This window comes from Balaenoptera borealis (genome assembly GCF_965194805.1).
Source record: "Balaenoptera borealis genome assembly, chromosome: 1".
Lineage (NCBI taxonomy): Eukaryota > Metazoa > Chordata > Mammalia > Artiodactyla > Balaenopteridae > Balaenoptera > Balaenoptera borealis.
This window is the reverse complement of record NC_138860.1, coordinates 186,981,510-187,007,233: the sequence shown is the minus strand read 5'-3', so window position 1 is coordinate 187,007,233 and position 25,724 is coordinate 186,981,510. Positions and strand designations below refer to the sequence as shown.

General features: G+C 63.1%; 1 protein-coding gene across 2 annotated transcripts; it reads left to right on the top strand.

The window, feature by feature from the left end:
* Nucleotides 1-573: 573 nt before the first annotated feature.
* On the top strand, nt 574-25,210 carry TMEM201 (transmembrane protein 201). Of its 2 annotated transcripts, XM_082397980.1 has the most exons (12): nt 574-860; nt 6,102-6,242; nt 7,592-7,712; nt 8,376-8,570; nt 9,793-9,969; nt 11,120-11,472; nt 11,958-12,161; nt 17,525-17,757; nt 19,950-20,021; nt 20,701-21,000; nt 21,825-21,962; nt 23,176-25,210. In XM_082397980.1, the coding sequence occupies exons 1-12, from the start codon at nt 748-750 to the stop codon at nt 23,271-23,273; spliced, it is 2,145 nt and encodes a 714-aa protein (XP_082254106.1). In that variant the 5' UTR covers nt 574-747; the 3' UTR covers nt 23,274-25,210. The 2 variants fall into 2 exon arrangements, with proteins under 2 accessions (XP_082254106.1, XP_082254107.1); XM_082397981.1 differs by lacking the exon at nt 6,102-6,242.
* Nucleotides 25,211-25,724: the final 514 nt, after the last annotated feature.

Genomic DNA, 25,724 nt, shown 5'->3' with positions numbered 1-25,724 from the left:
ATTCCAATAAACATACACATATTGTAGGAGTTTATTCAAACTGAGGTATTAACAAAATTAATGTGCATGTTGCTTTTTTTTTTTTAACTGTTTCGTCCCTCTAGGCCAATACCTATAGCTCTGACATTCTAATAGTTGAATTACGTTCCGTAGCATGGCTGTCCCATGATCTAGTTATCTTCCTCCCTATGGCGGGAGGGGGCGGGGTTCATGTTTCTACAAACTAATTTTTTGACCATTGGAGTGGCTTCAGTGGAAGCGGCTTAAGAAGCTCCGACTTGCCGTAAAACAGCGTCGCGCGCATAGGCCCGGTTTGGCTAGGCGTTGGGAAGACCGGACTAGCCGGGGAAAGACTTACTAGCCCGGGATGCTGAAGTTGGGGCGCCGGGCGAGCAAAGCGGGAGCGGAGAAGGGCCGGGCCGGGCCGGGCCCCGCGCCACCTCCCCGCTCCGGCCGCGGGAGGGCGCGCTCTGGCCAGTACGGCGACTTCCGCCGGCGCCCCGCCCACCGGGCTCGCCCCAAGCTCCGATTGGCTGCGCGGCGGGAGCGCGCCGAGTCAGGGGGCGGGCCCGCGCCGGCTACAAAGCGGCGAAGGTCACGGCGGGAGGAGGCGCGCGCCGCCGCTCCGCGTCCCGCCCGCGGCCCTCGGCCCCGCCGCCAGCGCCAGCGCCAGCGCCAACGCCGCCGCCTACCGCCTGCCGCCTGCCGCCTGCCGCCGTCCACCGCCCATCGCCCGCGCCAGGAGCCATGGAGGGAATGAGCGCGCTGCTGGCCCGCTACCCAACGGCCGGCCTGGCCGGTGGCCTGGGGGTCACGGCGTGCGCCGCCGCCGGCGTGCTGCTCTACCGGATCGCGCGGAGGTGAGTGCGCGCGGCCCACGCGGCCGGCTAGTATCACGTCCGCGCCTCCGCCTCCGCCCCCGCCCTCCGCCCGCCGTCCTCCCAAGCCCGCCGGCTCCGGGGCCGCCCGCGCCTCGCTGTCCGTGCGCGGCGAGGCCGCGGCGCGGCGGTGTGGCCCGGCCCGTATGTCCCCGCGCTGAGACCCACCGTGCACGCCCCGCCCCCGGAAAGAAAACCGGGCTGGGGATCCCCAGTCGGGAAGCGGCTGAGGAGTGGGTTGGGGGACCCCAGGAATGTGGGGCGGGCGGGGACAGCCAGCGCGTGAGGTACGAACTTCTTCCCCCGCGGAGACCTGCGCTGGCCCAGCCGCAGGGTCTGCAGGGTCCCCAAACCCTGCGGGAGCGTCGAGCGGGAGTCGGGCCTTGCTCCTTTCCGTCTTGAGCCCCGATCCCTGGTCCTCAGGAGCACGTTGGGTCGCGTGAACACCAGCCGGTGGTTTCTGGCCCGTATACGCTGTCTCGGGTGTTGTTCTAATCTCACATAAGCCCATTTCAGAGTCACAGCCCCTGCTCTGTCTAGAGAAGATGAGGGACAAAAGAGCTACATAAATTGTTATTAATTAGACGAGTCAGGGTGTGAGCTGAAGCATCCTGACCCTGGAGCCTGCATCCCTAACTCCCGGGCTCTACAGCCTCCAAGAGCAGGCAAGGCTGACATACTTCAGAGGTGTTTAAACCGGGCTGGGCTGCTGAGCGGGTTCAGTGGCGGCTCCCCAACCCCGACCCCGGCTCAGAGATCATGCTGACCCCCCCCGTGCAGAGCTGGCCTCCATGGTCAGGGATAAAAGCTTAATGGCCTCTTGCTTCAGGAGGACCTCAGGGACAGCCCCACTGTCTCCCCACTTGATCCACCTTCCCAGGGGATAGGGAAAAAAGGTGGGGTTGTGAGAACATTCTGGAGACAGAATGGGTGGGCTTGTAGCTTCAGCAGGGGATGTGGAAGCGCAGCTCTTAGGTGGGAGAAGCGAAGGAACTTGCCCACGGTCACTCAGCAGCAAGCGGGGGAGCTGGGACTTGAACCTGGAGGGCATGTCTGTTCTTCCTTAGCCGCCACCGTGTACTGCTTCTCACCCAAGGGGAAAAGAAGTGAGGGCGACTGAGTCACAGGCTTCCCGGGGGAGGAAGGGGTAGGAGGGACATCAGCTGTGTCTGCAGGATGAGCCAGACCGGCAGGCTGAGGAGGGGGCGGCCTCAAGGGGTCCCTGACAACGCACAGCTCTACGTGTCCCGGCTTGTGCCCAAAATTTGGAAGCTGGAGGGGCTTGCCAGACCAACTGGTTCAAACCAGTCATCTTATACGCGAGGGAACTGAGGTGCAGAGGTGCATGCCGCTTGCTCTTGCCCAGATTCCCAGAGCGTGTCGACAGCAGAGGTGTGCCCAGAGCCCGGCTTGCCTCCCAGTTAACCGGGGGCAGGGAATATCAGCCCAAGGATCAGAGCCTGGGCCAGGCCTTGTCTCCAGGCTTTGCAGCTCTCACTCGTGTTGGTGTGGCTGGATCCGCACTGGGTTTGCTCACTGTGCCTCAAGCTCCCGTCTTGTGCTGTGGCTGTTCCTGGGGGTCCCGTCTCCCCTCCTGGGCTGCCAGCCACAGCTTTCCCTCTCCCGGAGACAGGAGTCTGAGGCCTTGGTGCAGTGTTGGGCGAGCTGCTTGGAGGGGAGCCAGGAGGGTACCAGTGTGGCATGACACCAGAGTTGTGGTGTGGCGTTGGGACCTGTTGGTTGAGAAGGACCAGCCCTTTCCCAGGAGGCTCTGAGATTCTACCAAAGCGCTGGCCTTTGCCTGGGGGTCGTAAATTAGCCACTGTCACGATTCAGAAGCAAGACCAGGCTGAGCCCTTCTCCCTCTGGGGGGGAAACTGTGACAGTGAGGAATGGCTTTGGCCACAGCGTGGGTTTTGAATGACCCTGGGGAGGGCGTTTGAGGAGAGTTGTTTCTGGAAATGGACTTGGCCGGCTGGGTGTCTGGGGGCTCAGCACAGAGATGGAGGGAGCTGGACGGAGGATCGGCCGGGGAGCAGGAGGAAGAGCCCGCTTCTCTGAAGGGCTGCGGTCCCCAGAGCCTCAGGCAGGGCCAACCCTGGCTTCCCACCCGCGGAGTCCTCTTGACGGGACCGTGTGTTGTGACCTGGGGGCGGGCAGGAGCTGCTGTTGGCCCCATTCTACAGATGAGGAAACAGAGGCCCAGGGAGATTGTGCTTCCTGCCCTACGACACCAAGTTGCTAAACGGCAGAGCCCTGCCTCACTCTGGCCCTTCAGCTCCTAACCAAGCCTCGTGCTCTGGATCCTCACTGAGCAACTTGGCTGTCGCTCTGCACCCATAGGAGGCCAGGCGGAAGCCCCAGTTACGCTTCCCCAGGCTGGCGCGCCCTGTACCCAGGCAGTCTTGGTGGCTTCCTGTGCCTCCCCCACCCAAACTCCCACCCCCGGGCTCTGCCGCTTGGCATCGTGTCCATCTCCTGCCAGCACACCCCTACTCAAGACCTCTGGAGGCCCCCATAGGTGGTTATTGGATTGTCCACTTTCTGGTGTTTGGAGACAGAGAGGATGCAGCCTCCCGGGTAAAGGAGCAGAGCCTCGGCCTGGCGTCCAGGGTCCCTGGTTCCCGCCCACCTCTCGCCGGGCTCTCCTGGTGCTGCGCACTCTGGCTGGGGGGACCCCGCTCTCTGCACGCATGCCGGGTGGCGCCCCCCCTGCCCGCAGTCCATCTGTTTGAGGGCCGTCTGCTCGTTTGCCTTGCTGGCCGGCAAACCCCTTCTTGAGGGTGACGGCAAATGCGCCACTTGCTGGCTCTCTCCTGTGGCACCTGTCACCAGCTGCCCTGTGAGGTCGTCATGCTCGTCCTTGTGTCCGGGTCAGGAGTGGAGAGCCTCGCTCGTCTCTGCCTCCCTGCGATCCAGCGTGTGCCCAGCCAGCGTGGGCTGTGCTGAGGAACCGGCGTGGTCCACCGAGGGCGGATCCGGGCTTTCTGTCTTGGTGTTGGCTGGACTGCTGAGGGCCTAAGTGTGATTCGCCTCGAGGCCGGCGCGGGCGGCTGGAGGCCCGCTGGGTCCTGGTGGCACTGTGTTGCACGTTGGTGCCGCTGTCCCGCTGCCCAGGAGGCTGCTCCTTGGATTCTCCCCGGTGGATCGGACAACACTCAGGGCACAGAGGAGCAGGTGAGGAGCCGTGTGGGGTCCAGCAAGGACCCCTCGCCTATGAGCCTGTCCTGGGATCCCCTCGGGGCCCTGCTGGAGGCTGACCTCTCGGCCCCCGAGGGAACCAGCCTGACTCTCAGAGACCATCTTCCAGACCCCGCCAGGCCAGCACATGGTGCCCAGGGTCACAGGCTGTGTGCCAAACCCTCTTGGGGAACTTCTCAGGGCCTGGCGGAGACTGGTGGACGCACGGGCCTCCCCCAGATTCTGAGCACCCCCCGCCCCCAACAGGGACTGAGCCCCACGCAGTGTCTCTTCCATGTGGCACAGTGCTGGGCTCACAGCAGGTGCCCGCCCCCTGGCAGGGGAGCTGCAGCCCTCAGAGAGGTGGGCCAGTGGTGGGCTAGAACTCACACCCGCCCGCTCCCACCAGACCAGTAGGGCACAGCGGGATGCCAGGGCATGAGCTCTGTTGTAACTGACTGCCCGTGTTTAGGGCTGAGGGGGTGATACCATTGTTAGGGGCCTGTGTTCATCTTTTCTTCCCCATTGTGGGTTTGGGGCTTGTGGAGGGATGGTTCCAGAGCATGCAGCTGCCCCTGGCTCCCCCCCAGGGGCCCATCCTGCCCTTGGCTGCCTCAGGCCTCCTCCAACCCCAGCAGAGGCTGAGAGCTCAGCACACAGGTAGCAGGAGCTGGGTGAGCACCTTCCAGACCCTCCTGGCCGCTCGCTCTCTGGGGCCCAACCTTCCGCCTGAGGTGGCCTGGCCTGGACCCATCTAACTTGCTCCTGCCTGTGTCACAGGGACACTCTGTCTTGTCCCCTCAGATGTTGTCCACCACGAAGAGTGGTTGGACCCAGAGCCTCACTGGGGGCGCAGGTTGTTGGCTTGCGGGAGAAGCGGGTTGAGGGATTAGGAGGGGAGCAGGGTGGAGGGGCGTTTCCCTGAGCAGGACCCCGGCTAAGCGGGCTCAGATAGGCTGACCCAAAGGCTCCGCGTCAGGCCTGGTAGAGGTGGGTGCAGGCCCAGAGGCCAGGACCGCCCAGCGGCTGTGGGGACAGTACGTACGAGCTGTGCAGTCAGCCGTCATGTGCAGCCCGCGAACGTGAGTCACTTCATCCACGTGTCTGGCGCGTGACGCTTCGGGCGGGCGGCAGCGGCGCTGGTGCTTGGGGAGCTGACATTCACACCCAGCTCCCCGTAGCTTTGCTGGTCCGTCTGCCGCTCACAGGCCTGCACGCGCTTTCAGGGCTCACCCCATGGGAGCTGTGGGAGGTGACTTCCTGGCACGGGGACCCCATCTGGCCAAGGTGGCAGGCAGCTGCCCTGTCCGCGAGAGAGGACCCTCACCCCGCCAGCCCTGGGCAGGGATTACGAAGCCAGAGCCGCTGGCCCAGGGACCAGGACTCATCCCCAGCCTCCCCTTCCTGCCACCCCCTTCCAGGCCAGGCTCACTTCCCTAGCAACAGAGCTGGAGGTTCAGGGTGGAAATGATGACTTCCTGGGCGGGAGGGGCTTCTTGCCTGGCCCCCTGGACCAAAACCTCAGTTCCTGCTCGCCTGCCACCAGTCGTCTTTATTCCCTTCCCATCTCTCTTTATTCGTGGGCTGCCAGCTCTTCTGCTGGCTTCTCTCCAGAGGCGGGGTGTGGTGCGGTGGGCTTCTGGGGTGAAGGGGGCAGAGGGGCCCATCATGAGGACAGCAGGACCTGGGGGCAGAGGGGAGAGGTTTTCCGGCCTGCCTCATCACCCCTTTGGACACACCACTGTGCACTCCAACAAAGAAGCCTGTAAAGCAGGTACAAATTAACAAAGAGAAAGCCAAGTGCTTAACTGCCCAGGAATGGCAAGTGCCAGCTTCTCAGCAGAGCAGGTTCCCATACCGCTAGCCGCCTCCTTCCACTGCTCTTTGCCTGAAGCCCAGTGAAGCTGTCAAAATGCCTCCGCTGATCACCTGCCCAGCTCAGCGCTTTCCTAAATTCTCTCATTTGATCCCCTCGGCAGCCTTTTGGGGGCAGGGATTATCATTATCCCCCTTGGCCAGATAAAGAAATGACTTTCCCCAAAGGCCACACCGTGACCACGAGCCGCGCTGCCCAGTGCTGCAGTTTCTGGGCCTCGCCCTCTGGTTCAGTGATGCTGAAGACGTGCGGTCCCTTGTCGTCCACTCTGAGGGCCTTGGCCTGAACTGGAGCTGCAGCTGCTTGGGGTGAGCCAGGTGCCCTCTGTGGACCCTGGGACCCTTCCCTGCAGGGTCTGGTTTCATGTCCTTGTCTCTGTCCGGGCTTTCTCCTCCCCTCCCCTGCCCTCCCCATGTAAACTGTCATTTATTGGGTATTCAGCTGGGCACCGTAAGCGCTTTCCACACTTGACATGTCTTGTCCCCAGTCGACAGGTGAGAAGACTGAGGCTTGGAGAACCCTAGTAACCTGCCCATGGTCAGTGGAAGGGAAAGGCCAGGAAGCATCAGTGGTGTGAGAAGCAGCAGCTCTGCTTCCCGGCGGGCCAGCCTTTCTTCCAGGCCCCTGACAATCCCGGGGACAGGGTAGTGACACAGCCAGCGCCCTGCGTTGCGAAGCACCTTTACGTGTCTTGTGTCATTGGGTCCTTGTAACACGCAGATGCCCTGGTTCTGTGATCGCTCCCACTTTGCAGATGCGGGCCAAGGCTGGGAGACGAGAAGGTGGCAGGGCCGGGGGCTCTGGCTCGTGGAAGCTTGGGGCCGTGCTGTCCTGTGGACAGTAGGGGTGTCCGTGTGTGGTATGGCTGCCCATCCCAGCAAAGGCCCAGGTGGCACCCCCAGAGCTGGAGGTGGACTCTGGGGGTGAGTAGGGAGACGGGAGTGGCAAGGCCAGGACCCCAGGGCTCAAGCAGCTGCCACCTGTCGCCCACATTGTTTTAGATTCTTGGGACTGGAGGGGTTTGCTTGGTAGTTGCCATGTCCATTCCCCAACCCCCTCGACACACACACCCCCAACAGCCAGGGAGATGGATGGAGGGCCCTGGAGCACAGATCCCTCGGTGTCTGGGCCGGGATTATCCTGCACACCCCACCTGTCAGCACACGTGTGGCTGGCAAGGGCCACTGTGGCCAGCCTGTCCTGTCCCCCTGCCGGGGAGGGGGGCCCCAGGCTGAGCAGCCTTCTGCAGTCCCTACCCCTTGGCCTCCTTGGCCCTCGCTCTCCTGGGGACTTCTGTGAAGCCCAGGAGGTGCCTTCCATCTGGAAACTCCCCAGGGAGCACCATTTCCGCATCCTGGGAACAGGCCCAGGTCAGCGGGCCTTGCGGGGAGGGAGTGTGGCTCTAGAGCCTGGTCCCTGTCGGCCCCGTGGCCTGGCTGGCCCTGGGTTCCTGGTGCGTCTCCAGCTCGGGGGAGGCTTGGCCTCAGAGGCCAAGGAGAAGCCCAGGTCCTGCCGTTGGACACACAGCGTCCTGCCCTCCTCCGCCTGCCTGCATCTCCAGCTCGGGGTCCCCATCCCGCTTCCCACATGCTCTCCCTGGTCTCCTGTCGCATGGGTACGGAGGTCTTCCCGCTGATTCCACTCTCCTCGTCCACAGGATGAAGCCGACACACACCGTCGTCAACTGCTGGTTCTGCAACCAGGACACGGTGGTGCCCTATGGGAACCGCAACTGCTGGGACTGCCCCCACTGCGAGCAGTACAACGGCTTTCAGGAGGTGCGGCCCTCCCATCCAGGACCTGCGGGCCCTGGGCCCTGACGCTGGGCCCCTCCTTTGAGGAGGAGCAAACAGGCTCGGGGAGCTAGGGTGACTTGTGCAAAGTCACAGCTCTGAAAACTGGCAGGTTTGGGTTCAGACCCAGGTCTTTCTGGCTCTGAAGCCCAGTCTCTGCCTTGCACCGGGCCGGGGTCAGCAGGCTCTCTGCGGGCCGGGCAATGAGGAGTTCAGGCTTTGCAGGCCACGCGGTCTCTTGCGACTGCCCGGCACTGCAGAGTCTCCACAGACATGAGTAGCGCCTGTGGCTGTGACTAAAGCCCAGGAAAGCTTTATTCACAGACGTGGGCAGCCAGCCCATCGCCAGAGTTTGCCGACCCCTGTGCCAGCCCCTGTTGGGTCCTGAGGAGGGACACCAGGTGGGAGTGTGGGCAGGGGCGGGGTCCAGGCTGCACCCTCAGCGTATCGCCTGTGTTGGGGGTTCCCGTGAAGTCTTTTTGGAAGGAGAGCCTCTGCGTTGCACGTAAAGCGAGGGAGCGTTAGCGATCCGCTTCCGTGGAGTGTCGGCACGCGGGGCCTCTGTCCGGCGCCTGGCCCGAACCCGTGGGGAGGCTCTTGCCCGTGGGGAGGGGCTCCCCCTGACTCAGGTCCTCCTCCCCACCCCAGAACGGCGACTACAACAAGCCGATCCCCGCCCAGTACCTGGAGCACCTGAACCACGTGGTGAGCGGCACGCCCGGCCCCCGGGCCCCCGTGCAGCCCCCGCAGTGGGTGAGCAGCCAGGTGCTGCTGTGCCGGCGGTGCAGTCACCACCAGACCACCAAGATCAAGCAGCTGGCTGCCTTCTCGCCACGTGATGAGGTGAGCGGGGCGTGGGAGGGGCTGGGCGCTAGAGCAGTGGAGGGGAGGCCCCTCCTCACCCCGGCCCGTGCTGGCCCTGTGTTCCGCGTGTGTGATCTAGTCATCTCAGCTGCCACTCGCTTCTCGCTCTTCCTGTCTCGTGTCACTGCTCTGGGGGCCCCAAGCCTGGGAGCGTCGTGGAAGGCCCAGCTCGTGCCGGTCCAGAGGGCTTTGTCCCTGGGCAGGGGGAGGGAGGGTCCTCGGGCTCCAGCTCGGGGCCCTGTTGGACCATCCTGTCCGTGTCCCTCTGAGCCAGTCTCAGCCACTGGCTGGCGGGCAGTTTGCCCTGGAGTTGGTGGACGATGCCCCGGCTTGCGGGAGAGGAGGGGAGACAGGCGCTGCCCAGAGGCTTGGTGTTAGGGCTTTGCCTCCGCCGGGTCCACCGTGGAGCCCAGCAGCCTCGTCATCTAGCTGATGTCGCCTCGCCCAGTCTGGGGGTTCCGTGAGCTCAGGAGAAAATCCCAGCTGAAGCCCAGAGACACTGACTTTCCCAAGGCCCAGCCTGGGAGTGGGGGAGGGAGGGAAATGGAGGTGAGCTGGGCCTGGGAGGGGAGAGGCGGGGAGGCTGCAGAGAGAAGGGCAGGCACGTGCGATGAGGCAGCCAGGGCAGGTCTTCTGGCACATTCAGTCCCAGCAAGAGACCAAACTGATAGCCCTGCCGCCCTCCCCTGGGAGCAGGGCGGGGGGAGTGGGTGTTGCTGCGTCTCCCGGGGGAGGAGGGGTGGGACTCGGGTCTCCTGGGCTGTTCCTGAAGCGTAAAGGCCCTTTGGTTTCTGCTAGGGCCCTGGCCCGGCCGGGGGCTCTCCAGTGTCTTCTAGACCACTGGGCTTAAGGGGGGAGGCAGGCCCACCTCTGGGTTGTCCGTCTGTCCACGTCCAGGTGGTGTCGGCCCAGAGCTACCTTACCCCGTGGGTCACCTGCCTTCCTGGAGCTCTGGAGTCCGGGAGCAGGGCCTGAAGCAGGGGCCACGTCCCAGGCTCTGGCCTCAAGGTGCGTCCTTCGGAGCGACAGAATTGGCTGGAGTGTCTGCTGTCACCTGAGGGCCCTGCCGTGTCCCGGCCTCTGGGCGGCCCTTATTCCCAGCCATTTGTCCTGTTGGGCAGCGGGGGAAGCAGGTGCAGATTGGGGACGACTTGCACACGGTCGCCCCCTGGAGACCCTGAGCCTCCGTCCCCCTCCGCAGGGCAGGTATGACGAGGAGATCGAGGCGTACCGGCACCACCTGGAGCAGATGTACAAGCTGTGCCGGCCGTGCCAGGCAGCCGTCGAGCACTACATCAAGCACCAGAACCGCCAGCTCCGCGCCCTGCTGCTCAGCCGCCGGTTCAAGCGCCGGGAGGCCGACCAGACCCACACGCAGGTCCGAGGGGCGTCCGTGGGGCACTCCGGGCACCCCAGCCCTGAGTCCGTGCAGGAAACCCCTTCCCAGAGGGCTGGGCCAGTGACTAGGGGCAGCTCTGCAGAGCTGAGGCCCTTTTCCCTGGGGCAACAGCTGTCCCGTGGGGCCACGTCCCAACCTGTCCCCAGACGGAGCGGAGCAGGGGTCCTACGGAGAATGTTTGTTATTTGCGTGCGTGATGGGGGCTTCTGAGCTGCCCTGCTGAGCCTGGGCACCTCCCAACGCCTGTGTGGGTTCCTCCCAGTGCCTTCGTGGTGGGTGCTCTCCAAGGCGCCATGGAAACCGGACTTGGGGAGGTTAAGTCACTCGCAGAGGCCACGTACCTGGTGTGTGGTGTCACCAGGATTTGAGCCCAGGACTGGCTGGCTAAAACCATTGTTCATTTTTATCACTGTACTCAGATGCTGGCGTGTCCTGGCTTAAAACAATGTGATATAAGTAGCAAGTGGGTTTAGAAGTAAAAACCATCCTCCCCAGAGAAACTCCCACCCACCCCCTGGGTCCCCAGAGGTGCCCTGCTGGTTGTGACCATCTCGCTGACTGGTTGGTGTGTGCTTCCCAGTCTGCAGCCAGGCCCCCGACCACACAGCCACGCGCCAGCCACACGCCCATTTGCACAGTGGGATGCTCTGACCCTTGCTTTCCTCCTCTCCATCGTGTTCCCAGACTGAACAACTTACTGCTGTATTTTTTAACTTAATTTTGGCCAGAGTTATCTGTATACTTATTACAATTCCAGTTAAAGCCGCAGTAGGAAATTTTTATGAGAATTTGAAAACGATTGAAAAAAACATACTTGAAAGAAGAGGTCATCATCACATCAAAAGGATTTCTGTAGAGAACGTGGCAGCACAGTTCTTCCCCACACAGGAGCTCGCAGTGGGGTGACGGCCCAGAAATGAGACAGATTAATGGGACCCAGTGGTGAACCAGAAACAGAGCCAAGAGTGTGTGAGAATTTAGGGCATCTCTGATCATCAGGAACTGGTGGGTTCTTCAGGAAGTGGGCCCCTGGCCAGACCCCCGTGCACAGAGTGGGCACCAGGACGGATGTCGGTGGCTCTGTCCCTCTTGCTGACCAGTGTCTCCCTCTCTCCCTCCCCCCCCTCAGAGCTTCTGCTCGTCCATGGTGAAGGCCCCGCTCCAGGTCATCGTGCTGCGAGCCCTCGCCTTCCTGGCCTGCGCCTTCCTGCTGACCACCGCGCTGTATGGCACCAGCAACCCCTTTGCCCCGGGGGCGCCCCTGCCCCCGGCCCTGCCACCTGGTAGCAACGGCTCGGCCCCGCCTGACAACGGCACAGCCCCTGGGGCCGAGGGCTGGCGGCAGCTGCTGGGCCTGCTGCCCAAGCACGCGGCAGAGAAGCTGCACGAGGCCTGGGCCTTCGGGCAGAGCCACCAGATGGGCGTCGTGGGGCTGGGCCTGCTCACCTGCCTGCTGGCCGTGCTGCTGGCCGGCCGCGTCAGGTGCGTGGGGGGCAGGCAGGGCGGGGCACAGTGGGAGGAAGGCCCCGGGCTGGAGGGGCGGGGCTCTGAGGGGCCACTGGGGCCACGTTGCCTCGCTGCTCCACCTCAGGCTCCTCATCTGCAGAGTCGGGTGGTGATAACCTAGCTCGCGGGCTGTTGGAGGGTCGAGGGGCGCCCTTGGGCCTTTGCTCTGCTTCCCTGTGCGGTTGCAGACCCTGTACCGAACGGTGTCCACATCATCTCCCAGTGACTCTCAGGGAGGTTTCTTAGCCCCATCGTACAGACTAGAACACTGAGGCTCAGAGAAACACTGACTCAGAGTCGTGCGGCCTGTAACTGTTGGAAGCGGCATTCAGAGGCCCACGCTCTCCTCATGGCCCTGGGTTCTGTCCTCTGAGCAGGGCTGGGGGTGGATGAAGGTGGCAGGAGCGGGAGGGGTCGTCTTATCCCGCCTCGCTGGGCCCTCACTCCCGCTCTCCCTGCAGGCTCCGGAGGATCGACGCCTTCTCCACTGGCCTGTGGGCCCTGCTGCTGGCGCTGCACCTGGCCGAGCAGTACCTGCAGGCTGCCTCGCCCAGCTGGCTGGACACGCTCAAGTTCAGCACCACGTCCCTGTGCTGCCTGGTGGGCTTCACAGCCGCCGTGGCCACGAGGAAGGCGACGGGCCCACGGAGGTTCCGGCCCCGAAGGTCAGAGAAGCAGCAGTGACTGCGGGGGGAGGACAGACGGACGGACAGGCCCAGGGCTTTGCCCGCAGCGCAGACAGGGCCCCTCTGTCTTGCATCTTTCTTACCTGCCTCACTCCCGCCCCCTGCCCAGCCTAGGGCCCCAGGTCCTGGCCCAGCCCCTCCACTTCCCCGAGGAGTCAGGCCTGTCCCCCTTTCCTTTCTGGCCCCACCAAGCCATTCCCCAGCCCAGGCCCCCACCCCCCCGAGTGCTCTCTAGCTGCTCACTGCCACCACCTCTCTGGCCAAAGACCCCCTCACTGTCCTGAGCCTGGAACACGGGCAGCACCCATGCTGCCTGCCTCTGACCCGTGGCTTCCTGCTGGCAGCTCCAGGCACCCCACACTGGCCACGGCCCTTTTCCTGGCTCTGACACCACGGGAAGAGGGTTGCAGGCCGGCTGCCTGCTTCTCCTCTCACCTTGCACCGTCTCTGGGCCCCCTGACATGGGTTGGTGACAGTGGCTGCAGGCTGGGCCCTAGCCGCATGGCCTGACCACTCGGGCTGCTTGGCATGGGCAGGTGCTGCTGAGCCGGGGCCAGAGCGGAGCCCCCTACCTCGTCCCACCGTCACTTCTCTGGTCTGTCCCTTTGGTCCTGCCCGTTGCCCCGTAAGCCCCGTGGAGCTGGTGAAACCAGGAGGAGACAGGGCTGCCCCCTGGGTTCCCTGCTCTGAGACCCTGTTACCCCTCAGCCTCCTTCCCCAGGAATGGAGAGTGCAGTTCTTAGGCCCAGACAGGCCTTGACCGTGAGTGTGTGGGGTGAGGCCTTTCTCAAGGTGGATAGGAGGAAATCCTGCTTCTCCTGTGCTCAGCAGGTTTCTTAACAGCCAGGCCGTGGTGGGAACTGGCCCAGGCTGGGGGGAGGTCTAAGGTCTAAATACTCTCTCCTTTACTTCTCTATTGTTTGGGCACCACTGTGAGCCAGATAGATAGGCAGAACCCGGGCATACACACTCTGCCCACTCTCCTGGGAAGCCCCTGGTTCTGCCCTCGAAAGGCAGGACCCCAACCTTTATGGCCAAGCCCTCCACTCACTCCCTGCAGGGACTGGGGTTCAGGCTTCCTGGGCCGAGGCGGCCCTGCTTGGCAGGCAGCACGGGGCCTGAACTGCTCTCGTTGGCCCTGTTCCCTTCCCCCCATGCCAGGGGTGTCCCCAGTTTCCTCCTCTCACCCACTTCCTCCAATATGATGCCTGGCAAGAGTTCCAACTGCCCAAGGTTAGCATGGGGTAAGGAGCCCAGGGGACACACAGGCCCATAACACCAGGTCATTGTCACCTTGTTCCTCTCTGGCCTGTCACTGCCCTCCTCCTGGTCCCTAGAGCCCCTCAGGGAGGGCACCACAGCTCCTGCTTCCCACTTCCCTGTAGGGCAGCCGTAGACCCCACAGGGCTTCAGCCTCGCTCTCCCTGGGCCAGGCCCTGCTGTGCCAGCCTGTTTACCGCCTGTGGAGGGAGAGCTGGACCCCTCTCCAGGGCCCCTGAGTGCTGACCTTGGCGTGGATGTGCCCTGGAGGCTGACATGCTGTCCACCTTTGGAGGCAGTTCCCAGCCTGGGGGCTGCCCTCCCAGGGCCGTGGCAGGAGGCTGGACCAAGGCCGTGCGCCCCTCCAGGGCCCTGGGTCCTGCCGCTCCTCGCTGCAGGCATGAGCCCCCTCCAGGTGTGGCCCCAAGTGCGCCAACCCCTCCGCTGTACACATGGGAGCCCAGGGAAGGCAAGAGCGGATCACACACGTGTGCGGGTCCAACTCAGGAAAGGGCCGTCAGCTGGCTGAGCCTGAGGGGCAGGTGGAGCGTGCCCGGCTCAGGCCCCTTGCAGAGCCCCCGGGGAGCAGGCCCCGCCGTCCTCATGTTCTCGGGCTCCGAGGCGGCCGCCCCTCCCCACTCACCCCTCGGCATCCGTGTGCCGAGCGCCCGGGTGGGGAGGAGCGTGAGGTGGAAGAGCGCTGACGAGACGGAGGAGGAGTGGGGGGGCTGCCCTGTCCCTCGCCCCGGCCGGCCAGCCTCGGGGAGAAGGGGCGCCGGGCGCCGGTGGGGGGAGCCCGTGTCCGTTGGCTGTGCGCGCCCTGCCCTCTGGAATGCCCTGTTCTCAAGGAAACTGGCGGCGCAATGCTAATTACTGTTTTTCTTGGTGTTGAGTAGAAGCAGGACATCTGTGTGTACGTGTGTATTTAAGTTAAATTATTTATAACAACCCTAACCAGCTCTCTTGCTGGCCCGGAGCCTGCTGAGCAGATGTCGCTCCTGCCCCCTAGTGGGGACGGAAGGACACCTTCATGTCACGAGATGGAGCTCATCGAGGAAGGCTTCCTGGCCTCTTTAGTGTTTGGTGTGATGTTTGAAAATCACCCACCTGTCCCTTAAAGTTTCATTACATAGAGCATATTCCAGCACCTTCCGACATTACTGGCGACAGCTGAGGAAGTGCGGGCACCACTGGGATCGTGGCTTATTACCTGGGAATGTGTCGGCCCTGCTGGGGGCCTCTCTCCCCTCCGCTGGGGACGACAGTCAGACCATCTGGGATCAAGGGGCCGTCTTCTCCCTCCGGCTCTGGGGTCCCCGCCCCAGGCCGAGCAGGCTCGCTCGTAACGCTTGCCCAGGAGCCCGCCGGGAGGGGCCCGTGTCCCTTCTGCCTGCAGCTGTCACCGAGTGTCCCATCCTCTCTTGTGTAGACGTGGATGATTGTCTAGTGATCCTCTCATTACTGTAACCGCAACCCCCGGCCATAGATGTAGTGTTTTTGATGCTGTATTTTCAATAAATGCCTCCGGGGCCCTGCTTTGACCGGTGGGCGTCAGGCACCACGTCTTTTCTGGTTTTTTTCTTTCACGTTCCTTCAGAGGCTTCTGTGCCGGGGGCGGGGGCTTCGGGGGACGGGGGTGCCCACCAGAGTCAGGTTTGGGAGCTGGCAGCGTGGGCACCAAACGGCTCAGGGCCCACCATCCTTGGGTGCCCTGCTGGCTCATACTTTTCCTCGTCTCCATAAACTGCTGCTTAAAATGTAGTCCTCTCTCTCCTGTTGTTCCCGGCTTGGCCTGGGATTGGCTTGGAAAATCAAAGGTCCCCCTCGGTGTCAGATGGGAGGCAGTGCAGCCAGCCGCCCGCCCCCTCCCCGGAGCCCCTGTGTCCCGGCTGACACACAGACTTGGATCCAGGCTGGGGCCTCTCTGAGATGGGATTTGAAGGCACAGGCAGCCTGGGGGGGCGTCGCCAGAGGAAGTGTCAGTCCGTGTGCAGCACTCGGGAGCCTGGCAGAGATGGGGCTCCTTAGACGGGGGCCTCCTGGGGCCTGTCTTCTGCGGAGCCAGGACAAGGGGTCACGCTTGGTGCTTCACAAGGATCTGCTAGTTGAGTGATGCCACTGCATGTCCCAGCGAGAGGGTCAGACCACAGAACCGTCTCCCCCTCGGTGCCACCATTTGTAGTAGCATCAGAGATTGGGAAAGCACCTGTGCCAGGTGGATGAGAGACTCAGGTTATAAGCTCTGGGGCAGCCCCAGGTGTGAGCAGAATCTGGGAAGAGTAGGAAAGAGCTGACAAAACCCAGCTTCTGGGCCCAGCTGGCCACCTCTGAAACCTGCAGCCCGACTTGGACCCTCTCCTCTTACTTGCCGATTACTGCAGGTGGCCCTCGGCCGACTCCCGGCCTGGCCTGGCCTGTGGGCTGCCCGGTGGGGCGGCACAGGAAGCCCAGTGCGGGCAGAGTCGCGCTGCCACCCGCTGGAAGGGCCCGGGCGTGCCCGTCCCCATGGCCCACGTGCCCTGCCCTCATCAGGCTGCTGCTGCACAGGGCAGATGGGGTCCTCTGGGAGGTGCAGGCCCCAGCAGGGGGCGGGGCTTCGTGCATAATTGGAGCAAGTTGGCCAAAGGTCCCAGCGCACCTTCACTGCCCTTCACTGGAGTGCCGAGTGTCCCCCCACCTTGGGCCACTCCTCAAGGTTGTCTGTCCTGCCAAACGGTATGTCATTCTAAAATGACAGCACAAAATCATATCTTGTATTTAGAGGCAGAACCTTCCGCAGGTGTTTTGGGGGAAAGGAGGCAGGGGTCAGACGGGCTTAGGCAGGATGGGTCAGCGGGTGGAATGCAGGCGCGTCCAGCCTGGGGCCAGCCAGGTTGCCCAGACTCCGCCGTAGATTTGCTTGATGAGCTCCTGCCTTGATTTCCCCGTGTCCCCCAAACACTGGGCCCCAGCTTTGGTTCTGAAGTCCAGGTGGCTTCCTGGTGCTTTGGAAGGCTTTAAAGAGGTCACGCGATTCTCCAGGAGGGCATCAGCTGACCCCACACTTTCCTCATAAAACTTGTTTAAAGAGAGGGTCAGGGATGAAAGATAGGGAAATCAGTGGAGTGGAGCTTGGCCAGCGGTGCCCTGAGCTCAGGGTCGTGGTGGGCACGGGGTGGGTACCTTAGGCAGCCCCCCGGCTCTGCTGCAGGGACTGAGCCAGCCTGCCCGTCCATCGGCACATTATCCATGGGCTCAGTTGTCCCTTGGGGACCGAGGTAAGGCTGGACCTCCCGCAGCTCCGTCCAGACGGCGGACTAATCATGTATTAACTGCCTCTGTCCCTCCCCCTCTGTAATCGGTTGCCTTAATCAGAAGCATGGTTGACATTCTGGCTTGGGGCCACCGGGTCCTGTTGTGTGATCTGTACCATTCTCGAGTTAAAGAGACACTGTCACCTTCCGTCTTTCGGGCAGCCTTGCGATCGTTACGGGTCTTTCTAAGTTCAAGTTGGTGTCCGGCCAGAGCCTCTTCCCGGAGATTCCCAAGCTTGGCTGCCTTCCGCCCCGCTCTTCCAGGGGCTTTTGAGGAGTGTCTGAGACCAGAGGGCAGCGGCAGGACTCCCAGGGTCGGGCCCTGGGGAGCAGGGGCCCCTCGAGCTCGGCCGCTGCCAGGGGGCTCTGGGCACTGAGCAGGAAGCGGCGCGGAGGAGCCCAAGGCCGTCGGCCCGATTGAGCGGCCAGCGCAGGGCTGGGCGTTTTTGCTTCGAGGTGAAGGGTTGGTGTGAGGCTGGTGAGGGCGACAGTGTCACTTTAATACCGAGACTCGTAGTGGACCTAGTTTGCTGTGAGGCTGAGGGGGATCGGAGGGGGCATGCCGGGAGGGGTGGGTCACGCTGGCACCTCCCAGCCACCCGCTCCTAATGGCGTGAATGTGGTCGGACTGCTTTTCTGCTGCAACTAACACACGCCTCCTCTGGGACCCCGACTCGTGCCCCACCTCGCACCGTGGGAGGGGAGGGGGCCCGCCGTGCGGAGGCCGCTCCAGGGCCCCCGGGGCTGACCCACTCCCCTCTCCCATGCCCGCCGGGCTCTCTCTCGCAGGTACTTCCCGGGAGACTCTGCCGGCCTCTTCCCTGCCGGCCCCAGCCTGGCCGTCCCCTGCCCAAGCATCGCAGGCCCCTCGCCGGCTCTGTTCATCCCTGCCCCGCCCGGCTTCCTGCCACTTGCCAACCAGCAGCTGTTCCGGTCTCCCCGCCGGGCCTCGCCCTCCTCGCTGCCCGGCCGCCTCAGCCGGGCCCTCTCGCTGGGAACCATCCCCTCTCTGACGCGAGCAGGTAAGTGGCGCTCGGGCAGCGGTGGGCAGCGCGGGGCTGGGGGCAGCTGGGCTCGGAGACTCTGGCTGAGCCCGAGGTGGGTTGTGGTGCTTCTGCTGTAGAGACGGGCGGAACTGGGTTCAGACCCTGCTGTGTCCACTCGCTGGCTGCCTTAGCCAAGGGGCTTAACCATGCTGAGCCTCAGTTGCCCTCAAAAAAAATTGAGGCCAGTAGTGGAACCCACCCTGTGGGTGGTCGTGAGGGTTAAACCGGGTGGTGTATTTAAAGCGCTTAGGCATCCGGTGGGTCCACGTCCCCGCCCATGGGGTTTTGTCTTTTATCACCGTTCTCACCGTTATTATTAACTGCCGTTGTTCTGAGACACTGGGGGCTGCAAAATTTGCCCCCGGCCTTTCTGTGTGGTCCAGAGGGCAGGGATTCGGTGCAGGTCCGCTGCGTTTAGGGAGCCCCGGTGTGACCAGCACCTGGCCCCTGTCACGGGAGGCTTCGTCTCATCCCTCCCCTTCCCCAGCAGGGTCTTCCCAGGAGCCCTGCGGGGGCTTCCGTGACGACCCTCCTCACTTTGGGAAGCCACCCGGTGCCCACGGGGTTTGCTTCACCCTCGGGGTGCGGCCTGGGCTGCGGGGCTGGGCGGCAGGATCCAGCCTCTAGGAAGGTGGGCGGCATCTTGGTTAAGCCGGGCTTGCTGACGTGCAGTGTCTCAAGCCCCTGAGCAGCTCCCCCAAGCAGGGGCTCCCCCTCCAGGCCGACACCCCTCTGGACCTGTTTCCCTCCGGGACTCGAGTCCAGCGTCCCCGTAGGTAGGGGGTGGGCCACACTGCAGGAGACACGGCTCGCTGGACGCAGCGCGTGAGCTGAGCGGTGGGTAGTGTTTGAGGCCTTCAGGCTGGGATTGAAGGGGTGAGAGCCCCGAGTGGTACGGAGACCTGGACTCCAGGGACTTCTGTGTCACCAAACGTGAGCCACGTTGCTGGCGGAGGGTAGCTGCTGCCTGCCCTCCTCTGGAAATGGCTTTTCAGCAGAGCTCCTGAGCTCAGGCCCCGAGGCTGATAGACAGGGCCTCTGCGGGCCCTCCGTGAGCAGCAGCTGGAGCGGGGCAGGGGAGCAGGGTGGACATGGAATGCCCTGGGCCCAGGGACCTGGGGGGCCCAGAAGCTGGGCCCTTCCCCAGAAGAGTGTTCTCTGGAGCCCCCCCAGGAGCCCGCCACGCTTGCAGGCCTCCAGGGTGGGGCAGGGGCCCAAGCTCCCGAGCCTCTGCAGGACAGCGTGGGTGTGGGCCCTGCACACTGTGTCAGCAGGCAGCCTCCCGGTTGCCCTGGGAGGCCCGAGGCGAGGGCTCAGGAGGCCCCCTGCCCCGAGGGTGGCAGAGCAGTTCTGGTCTCAGAGTGGGATCCCAGAGTCTCCATTGCTGGGGCGGGTCCTCGGCTCAGGTGTCAGGAGGCCCTGGTGGTCCGGGGCGCAGGTGCAGTGCCAGGGTCCATCTTCCCGTCTCTCTCTCTCTCTGCTCTACTTGTCTCTGCACCTCTCGCTGCAGGCCTCACCCCTGCGTCCCTCCAGCTCACACCCAGCAAGAAGGCCCCTCCCCAGTTCTTGACAGGACTCCGGCTGTGCTTGGGCCACGTGGCCATTCTCACACAGTCACTTGGGGGTTGACCTGGGTCTGTGTCCCCGGACCGGTGGGTGGCAGGGGCAGGCGGGGCTCTGTGGCCGACGGACCCCTCGGAGCCCTTCGGGCAGTGGAGTAGCAGCCCCCATGCGGGCACGTGGAGGCCGCCGGATCTTTCCACGCTCGGCTGTCAGCGGGGCACTTGGGGGACCAAGGGGCTCATGAGATGGAGCCCCTGCCCTTGGGGTGCACTTGGCTGAGGAAGGGGCAGCGGGCTCTGTGCACCAAGGCCCAGCGCAGGTGGTCAGGCGACAGGTTAGTGGAGCAGGGCAGGGCTCCAAACGGCTGAAGCGAAGAAGGCACAGGTCAGGTACCGGGACGCGACCTCCCGTGCGGCCTGCTGTGGGTTTCGGTCTCCTCATCTGCGAGGTGGGAACGTGCCCTCGTGAAAGCTCCACACGGGTGACGGTCTTGGGTGACGGTCTTGGCAGGGTCTTGGCAGAGCAGCCGTGCGAGGCGGGGAGGGGGCTGGAGCCGGGGCCCTGTCTCCGCAGGGACCTGTGTTGCCTTTCTCTTTCCTCTCCAGACTCAGGGTATCTGTTCAGTGGGAGCCGCCCACCGTCTCAGGTGTCCCGATCCAGAGAGGTTCCGGTTTCAGGTGAGGAGGGCAGAATGCCAAGGGGAGTGACCGGGAAGACGCCTCAGGTGGGGCAGCGTGTGGGCCGGGCGTTTCCAGAGCGTGTGCAGGGCGGGACAGCAGCCGCATTAAGCGTGAGCTTTGGGGTCAGACAGGCCCCCAGAGGGGATCGTGTTCAAACCCCAGCCCTGTGCCTCCCAGCTGTGCAGCCCTGGGCAAGTGCTTCACGCCCTTGTGCCTCAGTTTCCTCTTCTGTGAAATGGGCGTGAGAGTTTCTAGGATCAGCTACAATGCTGTCGTCCTTACAGTGGTGACGGATGGAGGCGGCACTTGGGGTGCTGGCGTCAGCAGGGCTCAGGGTCGCTGACCTCAGGTCTCCAGGGTTTATTTCTCCCCGGGCCTTGCTCTCAGCTGAGGGAGGAACCAGGGGCTTTGGATAGAAGTCGGGGGGAAGGGGGCAGAGGAGGCATGGCTGAGGCTCCGTGATCCTCTCCCCTCTCTCGGGTGCCTGGTGGAGTACAGGCCCCTCCTCCCTCAGTTCCCAGCAGGGCTCCCCTCTGCCCCCCAGTCTAGGCCCAGCCTTGCCTTTCTCCCTGGGTCAATACAGGAAAAAGCACCAGGATCAAAGCCGCTCCTCTAACCAGAGCAGACATTGACACGATATTGTCGTCTTTGTTTCTGTCATCCTCCCGCCCTCCAGATTACTTCTCTCTGCTGTCGGGGAGCTGCCCCTCCTCCCCGGTCCCTTCCCCAGCGCCCTCCGTGGCCGGCTCAGTGGCCTCCAGCTCTGGCTCTCTGCGCCACCGCAGGCCCCTCATCAGCCCTGCCCGGCTCAACCTGAAGGGGCAGAAGCTGCTGCTGTTCCCGTCGCCCCCTGGGGAGGCCCCTAACACCCCCAGCAGCTCCGACGAACACTCGCCCCGCAATGGCAGCCTCTTCACCGTCGAGCCGCCCCCCATCCCACAGAGGCAGCCGGCGCGGGACACGAAGCACACCGTGGGTACGGCCCTCTGACCGCCCTCTCGGAGGCAGGAGAGCCCAGCGGGCCGTGGGAGGCCTCTGGTCAGTGTGCAGCGGTGGGAACACCGTCAAGAGGTCACACGGGGCCTGTCCTGGCTCTTATCTGACTGTGTGGCCACTCTTCCAAGTCCAGACATCCCTGGCCTGGCTTCTGGTGACCTTGAACCCTCCAGGACGTTGCCCTTTGTTGGCTGATTTTATTTTCTTCTTTTGCAATTGACTTTGAGGATCCTCTGTTCCTTGGGATGGATCAAAAATGCATCAGGCTGCATCTGGTTGCAGATGTTTTTGTTTTGCTCAAATGAAGTTTTTCTGCAAAGCATTTTAGAATTTTTTAAATTAGGCCTCAACCTTTAAAATCTAGAACTTTCACATGAATGTGTGGATTTCCTGTGTCTCGTATCATATCAGAAGATCTGGCCACGCTGGGCCAGACAGGTGGAAGGGCAGGCTGAGGTCCCACGGCCCAGCCTCTGCCACTCCCTGCCCCACCGACCTGCCCCCTCTGCAGCCTCGCTTGTGGCCGTCGTCTTCCACCGCCTGGCGGTGTTTGAGTTTGCTGCTCCTGATCTAAAACCAGCTCCCTTCACGGCAGCTACGCAGACAGGACCTGAATGAGGACCTGGCCTCCCACTGCCCACTGCCCACTGCCCACTGCCCGGGGCGGGCCGAGCGAGTTGGGACCGGCAGGGCTGGCTGGCCGGCCACGTCCGAGGACCATCCTGGGATTGGAGGGGGAGCTGCCCCGCGTCTGTCCCTGGGGTGAGCCGTGAGCTCCCGCTGAAACGCCCCTTCTCCCTGCAGACGTGAAGTCAGCGCCGGAAAGGGGCAGCACCTGCAGCAGCCGCTCCATCAAGAAAGAGGACGACTCGTCGCAGTCATCCTCCTGTGTGGTGGACACCACCACCAGAGGGTGCGCGGAGGAGGCCACCACCTGGCGAGGTCTGCACCCCGTGCGATGCGCGGGGGGAGGGCAGGGTGGCGCGGGGTCTGCGGGTCCGCAGCCACCTCCTGAGAGCTGTCCGAGAACAGCCCCTCGAGGGCTCTTGGGTGACAGGAGAGGGTGAGGTGGCCCACCCGAGGCCTCCTGGACCCCGTCTGCGACAGCATCCCCGCTCAGATTAGGGTCTGCATCTGCGCTCTTACAGGAGCCTCTGGCCACAGGTGGCTCTTTACGTTTAACAATTAAAATGTAATAACAATAAAAATCTACTTGCTTAGCTGCACCAGCCACGTTGCAGGTGCTCCATTGCCGCGTGTGGCCTGTGGCCGCTTGATTGGACAGAACAGATACAGAACACTTTCACCTTTGGAGAAAGTTCCCCAGGAGGGCGTCAGCGTGGGCGCCCTGGGGGCCAGTGCAGAGGCTGCAGGCTGCGCAGGGCACTGAGTGGCCTGGGTTCAAATCCTGGCTCCTCTGCTTGCGGGCTGGGGGCGGGCTGTGAGGTCAAATCCCAGTTCAGTGTGAAGCCCAGCAGTCAGCTCCTGGTACTGCCGCCAGACGTGTGGGAGACATGTATGTTGACAGAGGATTCTCCTGGAATGATCATCTTGAGCTGACTGGAAATGGGTGCTGCTCCCACATCAGGTGGGGTCTGGGATGTGACCCAGCAGCATCAACTTGGGGTGGGGGACCCCAGTCAGCAGCTTATCGCCTTTGAGGCCTGGGCAGGGTACTCATCCTGTCGTGTCTGTAAAGCTGGCGTACCCCATGGCAAGGTGCAGGTGTGTACCGCCCTGGCCCGTACCTGCCTGGTGGCACAGGGTCAGGAAGAGAGGCATCTCCAAGGAGTCAGGACTTGGGAATTCGCCGGTGGTCCAGTGGTTAGCACTCCGCTTTCACTGCTGAGGGCCCGGGTTCGATACCTGGTCAGAGAAGTAAGATCCCACAAGCTGCAGGGCACAGCCGAAAAAAGAAAGGAGTCAGAATTTAACCAAGTGACCCCACGTTCCCCCGTGTCTTTTCAGATGGGGAGGCCTCTGGGTGCCCGGAAAGAACTGGGGCGGGGCCTCAGCCCAGGAGCACCTCCCCTGGGGGTGGGGTCTCAGCCCAGGCAAGCCTCCCTGGGGGCGGGGTCTCAGCCCAGGAGAGCCTCCCTGGGGGCGGGGCCTCAGCCCCACAGCGCTCACAGGTCTCTCGTTTTCTCTCTGGAAGGTCGTTTAGGCCCCTCCCTGATCCGGGGCCTCCTGGCCGTGAGCTTGACTGTCAACGCCCTCTTCACCTCGGCCTACCTGTACCAGAGCCTGCGCTGACCCGCGGTCCGCAGCCTCCCGGCACCCAGAGAGTCTCGGAGGGTGCGCCCAGGTGCATGCCGCTTCCACCACTGCCGGCCTCAGCCCTCCTCGAGGGGCTGCCGCCTCCGCCCTTTTCTCCAGGACCCTTGACCTCGCCAGAGGGAGTCCTGTTCCCGGAAGCCTTCTCCCCACCTAACAGACTGCGGGGCTGGGCATGGTCTTGGGGATCACAGCCCTCCCCGCCCACCTCCTTGGCTGACATCAGTTGTGTGTTTGGTGCTGACACTCTGATCCTGAAGCCAGGGGTCCCCGAGGGGCTGCGTGACCCTGGGGTCCCTCCCCACCATCCAGCCCTGCCTGGCAGGAATGCCACGACTACTGTGACGGGATCAGGAGCTGGCCCTGACCCCGCACCCGCGGGCTGTGATTACATCTTCGTACTGTACTCCTCTGTCCCGTGGGCCGCCTCAGGCTCCCTGGGGGAGGAGGGAGGGGTGGTCTCCAGTCGGGTGGAGGGTAAACCTCCCCTGGCAGGCCCCGTTGAGGACCGGCATCCTTTGCCGTTGTCCTGCCCCTTCCTGTGGGCTGTAGGCTAGGCCTTCCCTCTGGCTCTCCTGGGTGGGCAGGTGAGTTTCCTGCCCAGGGCTCCTCAGAGTTCCTGGGTCTCAGGGGCCCAGCCGGACTAGTGTAAGCACCACCCCCCAGACTCATTTCTCCCTGCTTGCGCCCCCATTTTATTACCTCTGGTGACCTTCCCAGGCAGCAGCCCTGCCAACCATGAGAGCACTACCCAGGGCCTGCCCTGCCCCGTTTCCAGCCGCCTCCCTCATGCGCTGTCCACAGGGGCCTTGTTTGACCCCTCAGCCTGCAGGTCTCTGATGAGACTGGGCCCTCACGCCCACCCTCAGCATTCTGCTGTCACGGTGGGCTCAGCGTGACCTCTGTCTCCAGGCCACTGTGGCTAGCCTGCTTCCTACCCCATGCCCCTTGGTCCTGCCACTGCCCTTCCGGTCTGCCCCCTACGCCTGCCCTTGTGCTGGGGTCCCATCCTGCCCCCAAGAAGAGGAAGGATGGGTCTCAGTCTGGCACAGGGACCCTCACGATGCCGCGAGGAAGGAGAGACTGCCTGTGGGTGTCAGAATCCCCGTCCCGCTGCCCTGGGCCCTGGACACAGGTGTGGGGCTGTGTGTGTGTGTGCGTGTGTGCGTGCACACTCGTGCGCGTGTCAGTGCACGCGTTCGTGCCACTTCAGGGGGAAGCGGCAGCCTCTGTGAATTCTGAGACTCATTGGGGGGAGGGTCATGAGGGCAGGGGAAGGGTCTTCACTCTGTCATTCAGGGATAAAGTTTAATTTTATTTTTCTACACATTTTTGCCAGGTAAGGCATTCTGCTGGTAAGCAGGATGCCCCCATTCTCCCTGCCGGGGAGGTTTAGTTTTATTAAGCTTTGGGTGCTTTTTTAGTAATTTTTTTTTTACCATGTGGGGGAGGAGGTTGCTCTGACATCCCCCCACTCCTGAGAGCTACTGTTTCCTGCCCTGCCCCTCACCCCAGAACGAGGGGGATTGGGGGCCAGGGGCCACGCCACGTCCCAGACTCCAGCTGCCAGAGATGGTTCCAACTCGGAGGTGGTGCCTCTTGGCCCCCACTCGTACCGTGGGCATGTGTGTCGAGTTTTTTAATTTTACTTTTTGCCTAACCAAGCCAAATTCCATTCCCGAATGCCCTTCCTCTCTGGCTCTGAGGAAGCCCTGACCGAGTGCCCAGCCCCCTCCTCTCGCGCCTGGGCCAGCCTGGCCCCTCCTGCCCAGGGCCGGTGGTCCTAGCGCCCCCCAGGGGCAGGGGAGGGGGCTGACTTATGTTTTCTTTCAAACAAAAAATACAACCTTATTTTTCTTTATAAAAGCAAAAAAAAAGGAAACCAAAAAAGATACCAACCTTTGAACTATACCTCAGTCTGTCTCGTCTTTATTCTCTTTGCTTGGGCAGCCCAGGCCTTGGACTGGGGGCCGGGGCGGCGGCGGGGGAGCCCGGGCTGCCGTGGAAGTGATTTCACTCGCTTGTTTCTTGGATACAGAGCCCGGGGTGATGGGTGCCGAGTGGCAGTGTCCCCAGAAAGACTGAAGGATTTGAACAGGACGTTATCTGCCTGGACGGGCCTGGGTGGCGGGAGGGTGAACCGGATTCTCCTGAGCAGAGACGGGGGTTGGGGGGGGGGGGGGTGTTCTGGGCAAACAGCGTGAGCAGGGACTTAGCCGTCTCTTTGCGAGATCCCGTCCCAACCAGCGGGCTGGCGTCCTAAGCGTCCCAGCACAAGTTCTGGGCCCAGGCTGCCTGGTGACTGCAGAGTCTGCATTTTCATGGGCTTCATTTTGACGCTGTGAAGTAACAAGCCCACCATCCAGGGTTGAGCTGGGGATAATTAAAGCACCACACGAAGCAGAGGGCCTCTTTCGGGCCCAGCACCCA

Coding starts and splice junctions, on each gene's coding strand:
- TMEM201 (XM_082397980.1), top strand. CDS start 748: ATGGAGGGAATGAGCGCGCTGCTGGCCCGCTACCCAACGGCCGGCCTG. Junction 6,243..7,591: donor TGGAGCTGCAGCTGCTTGGG/GTGAGCCAGGTG, acceptor CCTCGTCCACAG/GATGAAGCCGACACACACCG. Junction 17,758..19,949: donor CCCCTCTCTGACGCGAGCAG/GTAAGTGGCGCT, acceptor TTTCCTCTCCAG/ACTCAGGGTATCTGTTCAGT.